Source organism: Simochromis diagramma, unplaced genomic scaffold (assembly GCF_900408965.1).
Source record: "Simochromis diagramma unplaced genomic scaffold, fSimDia1.1 OVJJ01000325.1, whole genome shotgun sequence".
NCBI lineage: Eukaryota > Metazoa > Chordata > Actinopteri > Cichliformes > Cichlidae > Simochromis > Simochromis diagramma.
Genome location: NW_024387291.1, coordinates 1,336,163 through 1,352,813, shown reverse-complemented (window position 1 = coordinate 1,352,813; position 16,651 = coordinate 1,336,163). Strand labels below are relative to the sequence as shown.

General features: G+C 39.7%; 2 protein-coding genes across 5 annotated transcripts in view; one reads left to right on the top strand and one right to left on the bottom strand.

Annotated features, from left to right (window-relative positions):
* LOC120716383 (synaptogyrin-1-like) overlaps window positions 1–4,852 on the bottom strand; it is a 31,960-nt gene extending 27,108 nt beyond the window's left edge. The window contains exon 1 of one of the 2 annotated variants that reach the window (XM_040003911.1): window positions 4,187–4,852. In XM_040003911.1, the coding sequence (XP_039859845.1) occupies window positions 4,187–4,288 (102 nt within the window). In that variant the 5' untranslated portion in view covers window positions 4,289–4,852. The remainder of the gene's footprint in view (window positions 1–4,186) is intronic. The other variant, XM_040003910.1, reaches the window with a different exon arrangement.
* Window positions 3,692–16,283, top strand: ift27 (intraflagellar transport 27 homolog (Chlamydomonas)). 3 transcript variants are annotated; one of them, XM_040003913.1, is made up of 7 exons: window positions 3,692–3,942; window positions 5,908–5,987; window positions 13,047–13,106; window positions 13,608–13,667; window positions 13,889–14,006; window positions 15,055–15,164; window positions 15,329–16,283. In XM_040003913.1, the coding sequence occupies exons 2-7, from the start codon at window positions 5,943–5,945 to the stop codon at window positions 15,431–15,433; spliced, it is 498 nt and encodes a 165-aa protein (XP_039859847.1). In that variant the 5' UTR covers window positions 3,692–3,942; window positions 5,908–5,942; the 3' UTR covers window positions 15,434–16,283. The 3 variants fall into 3 exon arrangements, with proteins under 3 accessions (XP_039859847.1, XP_039859848.1, XP_039859846.1); XM_040003914.1 differs by lacking the exon at window positions 3,692–3,942 and adding an exon at window positions 5,270–5,488; XM_040003912.1 differs by lacking the exon at window positions 3,692–3,942 and adding an exon at window positions 5,272–5,465.
* Window positions 16,284–16,651: the final 368 nt, after the last annotated feature.

The following is a 16,651-nucleotide window of genomic DNA, read 5'->3' as shown; positions in this document are numbered from 1 at the left end:
GACATAAGATGCATAAATTATGTATTTTTGGTTATTTAATATCTTTCTATGCAATAATCCACAGTAATGGATATACTAACAGGATTGTCACATCACTGGATGTTTGGCATGCAGTGATGTGAAACGATATCTTCTCTTAAATGAGTCAAACCTAAAGTAACGAGGCTGTTTTGACAATCTCAGGAGTAGAAAGTAGATATTTGTGAAAAAAAATGCATGTTTGTTACATGTTTGTTACGTCCCACCTTTGGTTAGGGTTATCACCGATAAGCCTTACGTGCTTCATATTATCCATCAGTTTGTGTGTGTTTTACAAATATGGAAGCATATGACCCACTGAAGTCTTGGAAAAAGCTGAACCTTTATTTGTTTGCATGTGTCAGTTTTTAACTTCCATTGAAAGTGTGACTTGAAGCCAACTGCCTTTTCACAATAAGAGCCACAACAGCTACACTATTGGGACATCTAGTATATGAACTAAGGAAGTCTCCTTTAAAGTGGTGAATGTTATAGTCTCCTCCCCCACAGACTGCTGCAGGCTCAATATGATACGATACATCACAAGCTAGGCTATGCCTGTTACTATGGCGACATGCTGCTGCTCTGATGACACCTCTGGACAGGGGATGTGGTGAGGAGTCATAAAGACACTCCATACCTGTAGAGTCTTGTCTTAGTGTCACTTAAGATGTCGCGGTAGTGTCAAATCAATAGAAAATTATAAATGTGTAAGAAAATCACTGCTGAAGCGATCTGTCACCTAAAAATGATCTTGAAAACATTTTTGAGGACCATAAAACTCTTCATTAAGACATTTAAACATGTGCTGTTTTGGTTTCTACTTTTAAGATTTTGAGTACTGAATGCTTGAAGAAACAACTTCAGCCATTCAACCTCAACTATGTAACTTGAACATTAATAAACAGTCACATAACAGTAAAATGTATTGTTTAAATATACGATTTAACCCCCTTTGAAGCGCAGTAATTTAGTTAATTGAAATAGTACTAATAATATAAAGATTAAGAAATGAAGATAGAAAATAAAAAAGGAAAAAACTGCAACCCTAGATAATAAATAGAGATTGTATAACTACAAATATCTACTGAGTTGTGCCATATACTTTCAACATAAAACCCTAAAACTCTCAACAAAGGTGAAATAGCAGTGATCAGATTGTGCCATATTAAAATATGCTTTCCCTATGTGACTAAAAAAATATTCCTGCATACAGATGAATTTACAGCACAACATGTGTCATATGTTTAGAAAAATTCAGTGAAAGAAATGTAACTGCCAGGTTTACTAATATAAATGATACACAAAGTACGTCACCATATTAGTATACCTCGTATACAGCCAAAAATCTGACCTCACAACTAAGCTTTACAATGATTAAATTCACGATTTACAGACATATCACATCACTAGCCACTGGCCTTGTTATTTAAGGCTAACGGGTTAATAAACTCGGTTTATTTCACCACAAACTATGCATTTTCTTTGTATTTCTAATTATACAAAGAAAGTTTATGGCACTTTCAGGCCACAGAAACTTTTTCATTTATAATTTTTTAAAGAAGAAAACCTTAGCTCCCACTTTAGTGTCAGGACTGTACAGTACAATACAAACCTTACCTTAGGTTTATATAGTTATAAGCATAATGTATTGACGCAACACTGGTAACTGACATTATATAACTGCTTACATTTTAGCTCTAAAAGCAACCAGTGGCTCTTAAGATGAAACTAAAATTTGAGAACCTGACTGACGCTAAAGTTCAGACTTTACGCTACAAAGGAAACACAATGAAATTTTAACTTTTTAACACTATAAAATCTTTGCAAGTGTTTTCTCTTAACCAACTGGTGCCTCAACACAGACAAAATCAGTACAGTGAAAATATAGAGATGCATGTAATACAGGAACAAAAAATCTGTTAGTCAGGCTTTTAAAGGCTATCCCGAGCTGCAGAGCGCCAAGGCTTAGTGGCACATTAGAGAAAATAGTCCCTTGTAATTTTATGTTACATTGCTGTGCAAAAGTCTTGAAGCACCTCTCATTTCTTCTTATTTTGTTTCCAAGCAGCTACACTTTCTTGCGATATTTTAAAATGCTCTTGAACAATGGTGCTCCAGACTTTCTGAGTCTTTCATTGCACAGTGGCTGCTTTTTCACTTATTTTCAGAGGAATGTTTCCTGTGTTTGTTAAGCCAATTATCACTGACCTGTGACTCAGCACAGTGTCTACACATAACACATAACTGAGGGGAAAAAACAATTTTAAATTGTATTTTTTGGCAGAAACACAAAATTTGTTCCCATTTCTTTAGTTGCGTCTACAAAAAAATGATGCCAAATATAACACATCTTAACAGACATAAACTAGTATTTTAGCACCACCACCACGCATTCAGTTACTTTCATTAACGGACAAAATCCCAAAACTCCAATCATGTCTTCCTACAACCTTTTGTTGTGGCTGTAGCCAACCTGTTGCGAGCACACAACTTCTAGCTGGCTAATACATCACATAAACATTCTTACTGATGTAAACTAAGAGAAATAATAACTAAAGGTAAGATGTTCTCCCAGTAGGTTGTTACCTTCAGGTAAACCCAACAACTGTGGTCAGGAAGTGCCTTTAGTAACGCGTAAGATCATTTGAATGAGTACTAGATTAAAAAAAAACTACAACTCATTTTTCTTATTAAAAAATGATGAAGTACACCTTTCCACATCCTTTCCTGTTTTTGCATAAAACAAGGAGACATCAAAAAGTTATTATTAAAAGAAATAATAATATGCTCTTTGTAATAGATTGCACTGTTGTCAAAAATCAATCGTATAGTTCAAAATCTAAAACAACAACGTCTTGCTGAGTCGAGGAGTACTATCTGTTAACTTATTGTCCAAATATGTTAAAAATAACAAAAAATACGAGTTGTTCTGAACAATATACCCATTGTCCAAAGTTCGAAACATCTCTGATATACAGCAATCTTCTTTGAAAGCTTACACAAACTTACATAAACAAGGACTGCTGGGCCTAACCTTTGCACTGCTGCATTTTGTTGAAAAAAATGTTTTAAAAAGTGCAATAATGCCTTCCTAATTGCTGCACATCACCAAATGTTCATTTAAAAAAATAAACTGTAACAATGTAATGTATAAATCTCCGTTGGATATTCATCACTTGATGCGGTTTATGAATGGATGCAGTATATTTACTTCCTGTCTTTCTTAAATTACAACAATTTAAGAGAACGTTCTTTATGCTTTCTAATGAAAACACCACACAGTGCATGCATTTTCCTCCTCTCAAAATATAAACGACACAAAAGGTACAGCTGCAAAAACTAGACACCCAAAACAAAAATCCTATAAAATACCACCTGGCAGTGCGCTAAAAAGAAGAAAAGCTGCCCAAAATCCTGACTTTAACTCATTTAAATGTACATTTTCCATGTAATTACATAAGTACAATGTAAAACAATGGTCTGGTCAAATGAAATGAACTTGATTGTTATACATTCAGTTTATACCGAGCACATTTTCCTTAATGATTAATTATATGAATAAATAAACCTCTGGTTTCATACATTTCGGATGTATTTTCCTTAAAACTCAGCGTGGAGCCTACACTTTGGGGAGCACTTCTGTTGCCATCTGTTTACTATGCTTGTCAAAAGTGTTCTCCTACTGTTGCTACTTTCATTAGTGCTCCTCCTCCTCCTCAGAGCCCGGAGGGTGGACAGTTATTATGAAATTATTTGCTATGAAATCCAACAACTGTGTGATTGTGTTCTCACTGTGCTCATGAGAAAACATCCTCTGGTCACTAATGTATCATCTGTAGAAGGTGGATTTTGTACACAGCGATCGGGACTCAATCAACCCATCAACCCACTGCGTGAGGAGAATATTATTAGTGAGATCAGGTAATAGCACCAAACACACAAGTGAAAACAAAAGTTAAAAGAACAAAACACCACAAAGCATGTTACAGCTTCCTTCAGTATCTATAGGAGCTCCTCTCTGAAATGAAGCCCGTGTGGGCCCTCAGTCGGCTAATTCAAACCCATATTTGACAACATATATGAACGATTTAAAAAGTGGTGGCCTCTGTAGCTAACTGTGTATCCAAGAACAAAGTTATTTTTCGTTTTTACGTCTCCAACTCACCCAAGACACTATGCGGAGAATGGTCTGAGGCTGCTGGAGGAAGGTGACGGGGTCGAAGGCTCCTCCGGCTTTCCCGGCTCCGTATGCCTGCATCCCCTCCATGGTCCTCCTCCTCCTCTCTCTCCCTCCCCGCTGCTGGCTCAAAGGCACAGGGTGTGTGGAGCACCGGGTAACCGAAACGGAAAATCCCCGAAACTGCTCCCTATCACCACTACTGTACTACCGCTGAATCTGCACGGCTGGGATGCGCGTCTCCCCCCACCCCCGGTCTCCTTTGGCGACCTGTTCTCTCGTGCTGTTGGTTTTAAATGTACCTCTAATATTTCTCCGTTATGTGTGGGTAAAGAAAGCTTTGTGATGGTGCTAGATAGTGATGCTTTCTCCCTTTAGTTCAGCGCAGAAGCCGGTGGCGACCCCGTGAACGCGCCTCCGTTGTCACGCCTCGGACGGAGCGCTCCTCGTCAAAACACCCGAGTAAAAAAAAAGAAAGAAAGAAAAACAGCGACGTACTCAGGACCACTACAGAGAGTCACGCGCTCTTCGTTTATCGACGGTGGGCGGAAAAACAGTGATTAAACCATTAAACCAGAACATGATATTAACTTAATCAACGTTATATGATAAAGTGTGTGAGCTGAAAATAAATATTGGTAAAGGGTTATTTTGTGCGACAGCACTTATTAAAACACTAGAATGCTTCTACACGAATAAACGACAGTATAACAGTACCACCACCCAACAACGTTGAACTCCATGATTGATGGTGCCGTTGGTAGGTGCAATAAATTCCGCCCTCTAGCGGTCTTACCGTATATTGCCTAAATATGCAAGGACCTCACGCTTGTTTTCTCCTTCAGGCTTTATACGTGATATTGCTCTGTTCTTCAACAAGCTCCATCAATCTTTTGTCAAGTCGGCTTATTGGTGTTATAAATGGTTGTGCACACTGGTATTTACGTTTGTACACTGTTTCAGTAAGTTCTGTCTAACACACTCTGCAAAAGTAGCCTTTTGCTTCCTTTACGTCCTCACAGAAAGCCAATGAAAACGCGATTACGCGTTACGTCCACGCCGGCTGGACCAATGAAACATCCCCGTGGCTGGTTGCTAAGAGACGCTTTGTGTCCATGTTCCCGAGGCTGCAGGGAGGATAATCCAACGCATATGGACCGATAAACAGAGAAACATAGCTCGATTAGCTTCAAGAGAGTTTTACCTGACAGAGACCGGAAGTCATCCCATGTAATGGTCAAGTTAAGGGCGAGATGTCTGCTGGTCGGTAAGGTTTTCACCACCTGATATGTAAGCAACGGGGGCTAAAGCTAGCCTTTTACTACAGAAACATCCCCAGCCACAGGCTGTCCTTCTTATGTTTCAGATTCAACCTACTTGTTATAGGACTGACGAAAAAAACAAGCCTGATACTATTCTAAATGTGAAAGATGACGTTTGTTGGGTCTATTTTATCATGTAGCTACAGTCATTTAGCTTACACAAACCAATCACTGCCGAGTGATGATGTTTCAACTTAAAGAAATGATGGTGAACCAGACACTAAACTCTAAAACTCCCTGATAATGAGGGGGGTTAATTATGGATTCTGTCGAGAACGAACTCCTTACACACAAATTAAACTATTAATTATTAATTCACAAAAACGACACCGTAAACACAACCACAGGACATTATATTTGTATTCTTCCGTGTGTGTGTGTCTGTAGGAGATGCTGCAGTGGGCAAAAGTGCTCTTTCTCATATGTTCTACAGCGATGGCACTCTCTTCCAGAAGAATTACAGCATGGTGAGAGCATTAACACACAGTCACTGAAAGGCTCATGGTTTGATCCCACAAGTGAAGTGAGTCTTCATACTTTAGATCAGATGTGTCCAACGTAAGGCCATCCTTTCATAAGTTTTACAGCTTTTCCTATTAATGCAAAACAAAAGGAATTGACTAGGAGATAAACAACTGAATGATAGAAAAGTGCCTGTTTTTTTCCACACCATCTATAGAAATATGTAACAAAATCAACATTTAATGCGAATTAACAAAAAATGTGTTTTGTAAATACAGGACAGTTTGGTGAGCTACCACAGCTCTCTATGTGATAATTTGTAGTTAAACATCTTTACAATGACAGAAAGTTTTGCTCGTTAGGCCCACGTAAGATCAACGTGTGGTAATAATATGAGTTTGACATCATTGCTTTAGACTAATCTGTAAGGGTTAGGACAGTCTTTTGTTTGGCTCATTGGTCATTTCATTCAGTTTATACAGTGGGGGTATCCGTATTCTCCTGAACGATAGATGTTGCCACTCAGACAAAATTTCCATATTGTCACTGGTACAGGAGAAGTCAAAACCAGAAGCATAGAAGTTATAAAAGCATATTCTTTTTTTCCTCATTTTTTTTATTTCTCTGCATAATCTGTGGATCTCCGAGCTCATGTACTGATATATCATTAAAATGGCAGAAAAAAACGGCACTCATATCTTCAACCTGCATTGGTTGGATTGCCTGCAGTGCCTCAGGTTCCAAAAATCAAAAGGTACTTGGCCGGCCGGAGCGACACTCAGGTGGTATTGTAGGCAAGTGGATGTGATGTCAGTTTGACATCATTTTTGTCACCTGGCAAATGGCGAGCTTTATTGATGTTACCATGGTAGCAATCAGTGACACCGGTCTGGACCAGTGGCAATCAACACTTGGCGCTTTACACGTGTATAGACATGTGTATATGAAGTTTGGTTTATCTTTAGATAGTTTATATTAGGGGTGTCAACATAAGACTTCAGGGGCCAAAATCAGCTTGGAAAAGATTCCAAACTGGCCCACTAGAGGGCTTTGAAAAATTTAAAATAAGGAATAAATTTAATACGTTTTACAGCTTTTCCTGCTGGTAAAGACCTCCCCCGTGGCCATTCATACTACACCTATACCATTTAATTACTTACTTAATTACTATAAGTGAATAAGTAATAGATAAATGGTTAAATTACAGAAAAGTTTCAGTTTTTCACTATTGACTGTTGAGTTTGTTTTTGTTTTTTTTGGTCTTTATCTCATAGAAAAACTGAGACATAATGTTGAAATTGCTCTTCTTTTTTTAATATTAAGGTTTCTCCGGGCTTAAATGTGTAGTTAGAATTCTTTACACAGACAGAAAGGATTTTTTCTGGTTTGGCTCACTGAAGATCAGAATTAGTTGAATGTGGCCATGTAAAATGAGTTTGGCATCCCTGGTTCATATAGAGGAGCTGCTATACTTTGTGTATTTAAGTATACACTTGGTCCAATTCACTAATTTTGTTGTGTAAGGATGAATGTGAGGCTCGGAGCGTATGTCAGCATGCCTTTCAGTTTTTGCACCAATGTACCAGCTATGGATATGTCCTTCACGTGGACTTCAAGCAGGCTTGAACAAAGTATAATAGAATGACTACTTGTCTGTGACATCTGCAGCAGTCCACATCTGAGAAACTGCCCCCTGGTGTAGCACTGTCACATAACACAGAGAAAGCGAGCCCAATGCCAGAGATACTGCAGTGTATGTGGGGTAGGCAGCATAACATGTCTTATAACAGTAAGTAGGGATGTGTTGTACTCCATTCACACAATCAGCAGAGGAATGGAGCTGTAAAACAAGTTGTTCAGGGATTTACAGATCGGGGTGTACTCCGTGACTAGCCACAGGCTTATGTTTTTGTATTCAGGCTGGGTAAGTGAGGTGAATTGGGTTTGAAGGAGCAGCTCATGAAGTGCAATGCTGGCTCACTGCCAGCACAGAATAGATAGTAGTTTGTAGGGAATAGCGTTATCTGTGTGCTGTGAAGTGCTCAGAAATCCAGGCGTTCAGTCCTGCCTGACACTGCAGCAGCTAATCAGCATGTAATTGGCAAAATGTGCTTCTTTAGTAGGCACACTTGTTCTGATAACTAGTATTAACCTTCCTGAGACCCATTAAGGTCTTAGAACTCTACATGTATTTATAGATATAGGCATAGCAGTTAAGCAGTGAGTAACCGTGCACAGTTAATCACATGTAGTCGTTTACTTCAGATTTGCTCAATCAGTCAAGAACTGTAGAATTTTCAAATTAATGAAACAGTAAGATGTAATTATACATCAATAGCAAATCAACATGTCTAATATTAGTCATAGAGGACTATGTTTATATTGCATGTAGTTTCTTTAGTGGAACTTCTTGCAGGCTTTTCAAGGACCTGCAGAGGTCTTTACTACAGGACTCACTGAAGTGCACAACAGCATAATGTAGCAATTAATGCTGACACAGAGAAGGACTAATCTGCATTATTTATGCTAATCTACACGAGAAAAGGAACCATGTCATTAACCTGACTCTGTGATATATGGCGGCATGGCTGTTCAGCGATTCCCTCAGTTTTCTAAAGGGCTAGGGCACTGCAAAAGTAAGAAAGTGTAGGTGCGGTACATGCATTAACTCGTGAGTATGGATATATATTCATGCAGGTTTCTCAACACACAGCCACTCACATTTAGTGAGTTTACCATAAAGTCGTGCAGTGGTTATGGTACAGAACAGGTTGGTGTATGAATTACTGGACAAAGGCCAAGTGTGCGTGTGCGAGTGCGTGCATGCATGCGCCTGTGTGGTTGCTCAGATCTTGCTGTGTCAGCAGTTTTGGGGCTTCTGAGGTGACAGGAACGTCGATAATTAATACAGCAGGATTCTGGAAAGCCACCAGAACAGGTACTTAACTAGCAAACACACACAAAAGCATACACACAAAACAACAACAGGGATGAGTTTCTTCATACTGCATAGGCTTAATACAGTAGGCACTTGTTTGCGATGCTGTGTGTGTCTCTTCACCGTGAACTAGCGGGTCATTGACAAAGTAGAAAGAGGCTGCAATTGGGAGGCCTTTACAGTTTGTAATGGCCTAGCATGCACGATTGCTGAATGCCAGGTCAAACTATTAGACATCTTCTTAACTAATGCAGCTAATATGAGTAGATCTAAAGAAATGATACAGGTGGAGCTGTGTGAAAATCTTCAAATACATAACAAACAGGAAAATAAGAAGAGACGCAGTGATGCAACTTTGAAAGTAAGTGGAGAGAAATTCAGGTCTGCATTTGTGCCAGTAAATCAAGGCTCTGTGTCCAGTTGACACCACTTTATTAGCTGAATACTCTGAAAGAAATGCTCATGGGGAATTGCTGGTCACAGTCTTTGCTGTTGCTATGCAACTGTTAAAACACCTATTTGTAGCCAACCGCTTGCCTGATATTAGTTGAAATATTTTTAACTTCTTAACTCACTTGGTGTAAAGTGCTTCATGTAAAAGGAACTTGACTTTTGAAAAAAAAATTGAAGCTCTTAAACCACGAATTATTCATCCAGAAGTTACTTTGTATTTTCAAGAGGGTAGTAACAGTGAAATGTACAAATTTGGCTTCAATTCCAACATTTGCACAAGAAGTATGAATATTTACATCTACCGAGCTTCGCCCAAGAGGAAGAACCCTTACTCAGGACTGTTGAACACGTTAATGTTCCCTGTCGTTCTGACTCCATAGACCTTTCTTTGCTTCTCGTTACTTTGAACTGTGTTTTGAGTTGGGTTGTTTAACAGGACTCTTTGCACTCCTGTAAAAAATTAAGTACGCCCATTGATTCAGTAGCTTGTTGAACCACTTCTAGCAGCACTAACTTGAAGTAATCATTCTCTGTATGACTTTATCAGTTTCCTGCATCATTGTAGTTCAATAAGGAGAGATCATTAGAAGGAACTGAACATGATTTGTCGATGTAAAGAATTCAATTTGAGGCATTTGGCGGCTACACTCCGATGACCCATCACAGCAGAAGAACATCCCAGCGGTGATAGGGATTAGGACAAGATCCCCTGGAGTCTAGACTCTGGTAGTGGAGATGAAGATGGAGGCTTGAATAGGGCCTGAGTGACTAAGGAGAGGCGGTGATGAGGAGGTGGAGTAGACGAAGGCGTCTGCAAAGGAGAATGACAGATACGCAGTGAGATTTAAAGTATGTGGAGTGAAGGCTGATTGGCCTAAAGAAGGCCGGCAGAAAGATGATTGGACTAGACCAGTGATGTCACAATCAGCTTGACAGTGTGGGAAAGTGGAGGTGATGTAAAGCTTAGATTAGCCGCCAATACCTGACAAGCATACAGATGTGTGACTACAGATCTCCCTTATTGAACTTGCACGTAAGCTTCAAAATAATTTTTCCTTTACGAGTTTGCTTTAGTTTATTGAGATTTGTGACCACTTGTTTTCTTACTTTGACCACAGTATTTCAATTGGGTTGAGATCTGGGCTTGGACTGGGTCATTGTGCAACCCCTTGATTCTTTATTTTTTCTGTTGTTCTGCTCTAGATTTCCTAGATTTGTCCTGATCTGAATACATCTCAATACTTTGCCAGGTGCCCAGATGCAAAACAAATCCAAATCATCACTCCTCTACTGCCATGCTTGACAGAGGGTATGAGCTGTGTTTCATTCTTGTTCGGTGTTTGTACATTATGGCCAGTCATCTCCACTTTGGTCTCTACTGTCCAAAGGATATTGTTCAAGACAACTTGTGGTTCGTGGAGATGCAACTTTGCAAACCTAAGCTGTATTGCCATGTTGTTTTTAGAGAAAAGAGGGTTTCTCCTGGCAGTCCTTGCAAACAAGCTGTACTTGTTCAGTTTTTATTCTGTCATGAACTTTAGCCTTTAGCATGCTAGCTGAGGCCGGTATAATCTAAGATGTAACTCTTGGGTTTTTTCATGGTTTCTTTGAGGTCTGCACGATCTGACCTTTGGATGAATGGAGTGAATTTGCTGGGGTGCACATTCCTGGAGCTGATTAGCGTGTTTTTACAGGGATAGGATATTTTAAAAACTATAAATGGACAACAAAGTATTTACAAGGTCTTTTACTTCTACTTATTTTATTCCAGATTCTTCCAATAGCTAGGTTTGCTGCAAAAAATGTTTTTCCCTTAGAGCAATATAAATTAGTGTCATTTTTAAAAATGTTAACTGATATCATGATTGTAAATCACCGATCCCTGGGGTACTCCACATGTGACCTTTCTAATCTAATACCAGTAACTCTGTCCCACAGCTTTCAGTTTAAGATTTAAATGCTGATGGAAACAGGACACAATATGTGTTTCTTTCATGGGGCTTAACCGGTGCTGTGAAGGGTTAATCCTTCTGCAGACGCCCAAGTCATCCCTCATGTTCTTCAACTTTTGATTTTGAAGGGTAGCCGAGGCTGTCAGCCATTCCGCTCACGTCCTCCTTTGAAAATGTCAGACAGCCTGTTAGCAATATTCCAAGCTTATTTGCTACTAATAGGCTCTCATTGACATTCCAGCAAGAAGCTTCCTATGCATCACACCAGCTCATTAGACTGCTCTGAAGTGGGACTGCAGCATGGTCTGTGTGTGTACTGCTGGATGCTTGTTATGAACTCTGCGTGTGTATGAATTGGGTAAATGTTGGTCGGAGGTGTGTGTGTGTTTCACAGAGGCAGTGAGTGTCCACGGTGCGTTTGTGTGTGCGTGTGTGTTTGCAGGATTTTAGTCTCTTGCATTTGACATGCTTCGTTAAGTGTGAGCTCAGGAGATCAGATCAATTTAGAGTTAGATGCTGATGTGAAGAAACCTCAACTCACTTCTTCAAGGTCATCACTGATCTCATACCAGTGAATAGTTGGAGGGGGAAAGGCAGCCTGCAACTATCTGGTCCATTTAGGATTTCTTTAGATCTCGTAGCCTGTAAAGAAGGTGAATTCGTGATATCGTCCTGCCTCTCTACTGCCTGCACTTTATCTCCTTTAACAGCTACCTCTGTTTGCTCTGTACTAAAAGATCCCAACTACCTTCAGCAGTTTGTTTAACATTAAGACAGTTTGACTAAAGTTCAAATAGCTGATGTTTCCTGTAGTTTGGGGCAGATTCAAAAAACAGCTGCCTCCACCTTGCAAAGGAGGACGAAGGTTTGCAGCCACTACAGCTCTTTTTGTGTCATTCTTATTGTTTCGAAATATTTTTGCAGCTGCTTTTGTGTGACGAACATTCAACATTCATTTTAGTAAACAGCTATACCAGCTATTTGTTTTGACAAAAGAGAAAAACTCACACTGACTGTTTCTGTGTTTCTTTCACATAAACAGTCAGTTTTTTTCTCTTTCACAGTAGATATAACTCTAAAAAAGAAAAATTTACAGTTATACCTATTCTTTTTTTTTTAATGGCCTCTGTTGACTCCTATTTTGAGTTAATGGCCAAGTTGTTTTTGCTTTGGTTTACTGTCATGTCAGTTTCGGTTGCTGTTGCAGCTGTTTTTAGTGAAATTGTTCTAAAAGTCCTTTGTAAAATACTTGCCTACCTCTAAATAACAGCACAAAGTAGGGAGCAAGAACTTAGAACATAGTGGACCATCAGAAGCTAAATAGTCAGATAAGAAAAAAGGAAACTGAACATGACACATATGTACATCAGCTCAGTATGGCTACAAACAAATGCTACCATAACATTAGGTGATTTAAAGGCTTAAAATACTTTAAATTCAATTAAATATAGCACCAAATCAGAACAACAGTCAACATGTATTGACATTTGCCATACATCAGACTAGACAGTGGTAACTCCCCGACAACAAACTTCTCTTCTCTTCTCTTCTCCTCTCTTCAGCTGTTGCAGATTGTAAATGCATTTTGACAGGCATGCCCATAATGTGACAGAAAGAGTGATTGTTTATGACAAAGGCATGCCAGATCCATCATGAAGAGGTTTATTTTAGCTTTACGTCACATAACTAATTTAACATTTGTAGCCTTGTTTGTTTGGCAGACAACAGGCGTGGAGCTGCTGATGAAGTGTATCAACATCCCAGCGACCAATGACAGCGTGGTGAGTCCAACCATGTGCCTAGAATCCATTGCAGGACACTAGGTGGAGGCTACATTTTGTTGAATGAAGCAACAGATATTAGCCACCCAACCACAGCTTAAAGTTCATCTCTCAGCCATGGTTGTAAAAGGCTGATGGAGTATTGTCGTCACCCCGCCAAGTGGGCTGCATGGACACTTAAGTTTGTGAATGCAGTAACTAGAGAACAAGGCCATGTAGGATTTTGAAATTGATAGTTGTGTCGACTAGGAGGCTGAGGGGAAGCACTGGCAGCCGCCAGTCTGTTTTTAAAATGCTGACAGTTGAAATCCATCACTCAGTGTGGAAGAAGCTTTCCCAGACATATAATATTGTTATTTCTTCATCTGAATTCAGTATGCTATTTGGCAGTATTGTAGGTCTAAGATTAATGTCCTTATAAAAGAAAATGTGAAGTAATTTGATTAACTTCCCGTGAATAACACTCGTCCGTCTCTCCCTTTCTCTGCTTTTCCCCACCAGGAGCTCTACATCATAGACTCTGCAGGGAAGGAGACATTAGTGGATTCCTGTGAGAAGATGGTGAGACTCGTTCCCTGGATTTTTTTTAATCTGCATGATACTAGATAAATTCATCATCTAGAGCTTCACCTCCTGTCATAGTAAAGTATTATTTGATTTGCTACACGAGTAGAGAAAAGTAAGCTGATGTGGGACCAATCATATGTCTGTCCCACTTCCTTCATTCCTTGTATATAAAAACCAACATTTCCCACCTCATCACCACTCGTTCCTTTCTGTAGTGGGGGGAACCTTCGCTGCTGTGCCTGGTTTTCGACCTGACTAGTGAGCAGTCTTTTGCTAACTGCAGCCGCTGGCTGGAACGAGTCCGTGCTCATTGCCAGGGTCTCCATGTTCCAGGTAACACCTCACAGAACGTGAAATACTGGGAAACGGAAAATAAAAGGGAGGGAAATCAATCAAGACCACTGTGGTCAGAAGAAGACTGATATTACCAGCTGTGGTAATTTTAATATGGTTAAAGATAAAATGAGTATGTCAAATTGAGGTGGCTTCCAAAGTGTCTTACAGATGTGCAGCAACAGGAAGGCTAAAGCTGCATAAACAGCATGTGCTACATAAGATAGCCAGTTGTATGTGTAGAAGGGTATCAGCTGAGCCAACTTACACATGTAACCCACTTTGCAACCCACCCTCTCCCTGAAAAAAAATACATTTGAGTACAAATCTGTGAAAAAAAGTTTCAAAACATTAACTCACAAACCACAAGACTTATGTAACAAAATCTTTTAGACAGATGAAACCAAAGGGGATATGTTTGCTCATAGTGCACAGTGTTTGGAGAAAAATGGAACTCTGAATTTGTTGAATAACTTATTGCTCTTTTTACTATTGGTGTACTTAGCTTTTCAGATATTGTTTCTGGATTTTGTTTGAATAAATAAGGAATAATGACAGTGTAATATGTCAGCAGTTCCCATTGATGTGACTTTATTTCAATAATTAACGAATTGGTAAGAATCAGATAAACTGTTCCGTTACTTTAACTTGTTAATAGTTAAATAAAGACCCTAAATCTTTACAAACATCTCAAATGCATCACTTAGTCTGATGCCATAAAAGAAGAATTTTTGAATTTTTAGAACTTTTTGAATTTCCTAGTATGTGGACCCAATGTCAGCCCAGATTAGACGATAGTGCAGATGATACCCATCTACCCTGTTAGTGTCATGTAAGGTGAGCTATTTGTGCAGCTTTAGCATTCCTGTTGCTGCACCCCTTTGTTGCCACTTTGCAACCCACCAAAAAAAAAGACACATTTAACTACAAATCTTTAAAAACAAGTTTCCAAACATTAACTGAACAAACAACAACACTTCTGGAATAAGTCTTGAATCTGTGTTTATGTGCATCTCTAAGTGCATCTTTCTGTTTGCGTGTGTTCCAGGTGTCCTGGTGGGCAACAAGTCAGATCTGTCTGCTAGAAGAGAGGTACAGGCATCTGTGGCCAAGGAATGGGCCCAGAGTCAGGGACTGGAGTACCACGAGACCTCCGCTGTGAGTGAGCTTATCGCGCACATCGACACAGCGTTCACGGCAGACTTTAACAGTTCCCACATCTGAAGGATGAACTATGCAGGAAAATATCCCATTCTTTATATCTTTTTATAATACAGTGACTACTGCCTGCATTTCTGTCTGTTCATGTTTGTCTTTTACAGAAAGAGATGGAGAACTGTGATGCTCCTCTCCTCTGTTTAGCTCGGGCCTTCCATTCTCTGTACCAAGAGCACCATGAGACCATCCAAAACCTTAATCCAGCCTAGACCACCGCCACCCTGCCCCACTTACCACACACCTTGATTTTTCACCATTAGGAGGATACAAAGTATCTCTTCTGAGAGAATTTCATCGACTGAGGGCCTTTGAAACTTACAAATTCAGATAATACACAGCAAAACACTGTTTTCTACCACACAAGCAAAGGGATAGCTTGTTCAGACAGATATTTTCCTATGACCACAAATAAAGTTGTTTTTCTCTGATAATAAGTGATTAGCCATGTTCTCTCTTATCCGTGTGTTTCCTCCTGGCGTCAGCTTTGCCTCACTTGGCTGTTTTTTGGGGGGGGGGTTGCATTCACTGAATGCTATTTTCTGTTTCTTCTCTTTTCTGTTCAGTTTCTTTCTCCCGCTGTTCATCTACTGCTTTCTCCCTTGCTGTGTTAACTCCCTGGCTGCAGCCCTCGCACATCATTTCAGTCATGTCCCCTGTGCGGCGCTAACAACCAGTAATCACCGTTCTAATTAGCGCTCTCCCATTCAAACCAGGTCAAAGCCATGTCCTTGTTCTTTCTCTGCCTCTCAGACCAGCTGCTACCATTCAAATGAGGGCACACTGGTTTGAGGCAGACACAATAGTTTTTATCTCATTATGCACCACATATAATAACTGCAGCATTTACTCATGACGACTCTGTCCTGTTTTGGAGTCCAAACTCAGTCGCAGAATTTGTTTTTTGTGTGGTCTTTTGAAAATCGCAGCTGTGTTTATTCCCCAAACATGTGCAGTAACTGGATAACACCTAAAGGAACTAATCTGGAAACTTTATCCCCTGCAAAATGGTTTGTAGTGAAGTTCTTACCAGAATCTGCATTAAACAACTTATAATTGTTATTGCAGCTTTTGTACTCATTGAGTGGGTGATTATAATTATAGCAATTAGGCTCTCTATCCTTCTCATTCTTTCTCTCCTTGTTGTTTTGTGTCTGTAATTGGTATGTGTGTTTGTGAGGGTGTCTGCATGTGTTCTTTCTCTTTGTGCCCAACAATGTGCGCTTGCATCTCCGTAAATGTATTGTGGCACTGGCAACTGCAGTTGGCTCTTCAATGTGGAACCTGTAATGTAAGTACTTGCGTGTGATGGATTTTTTGGAAGTGTGAACTCATAAACCTGGAAGGCTTGGGCTTGGTGGAGCCTTTTTGAAGCGTAATTACGTGACTGTCTTCTGTTCTTCATCTACAGAAGCTTCAAGGACAACCTG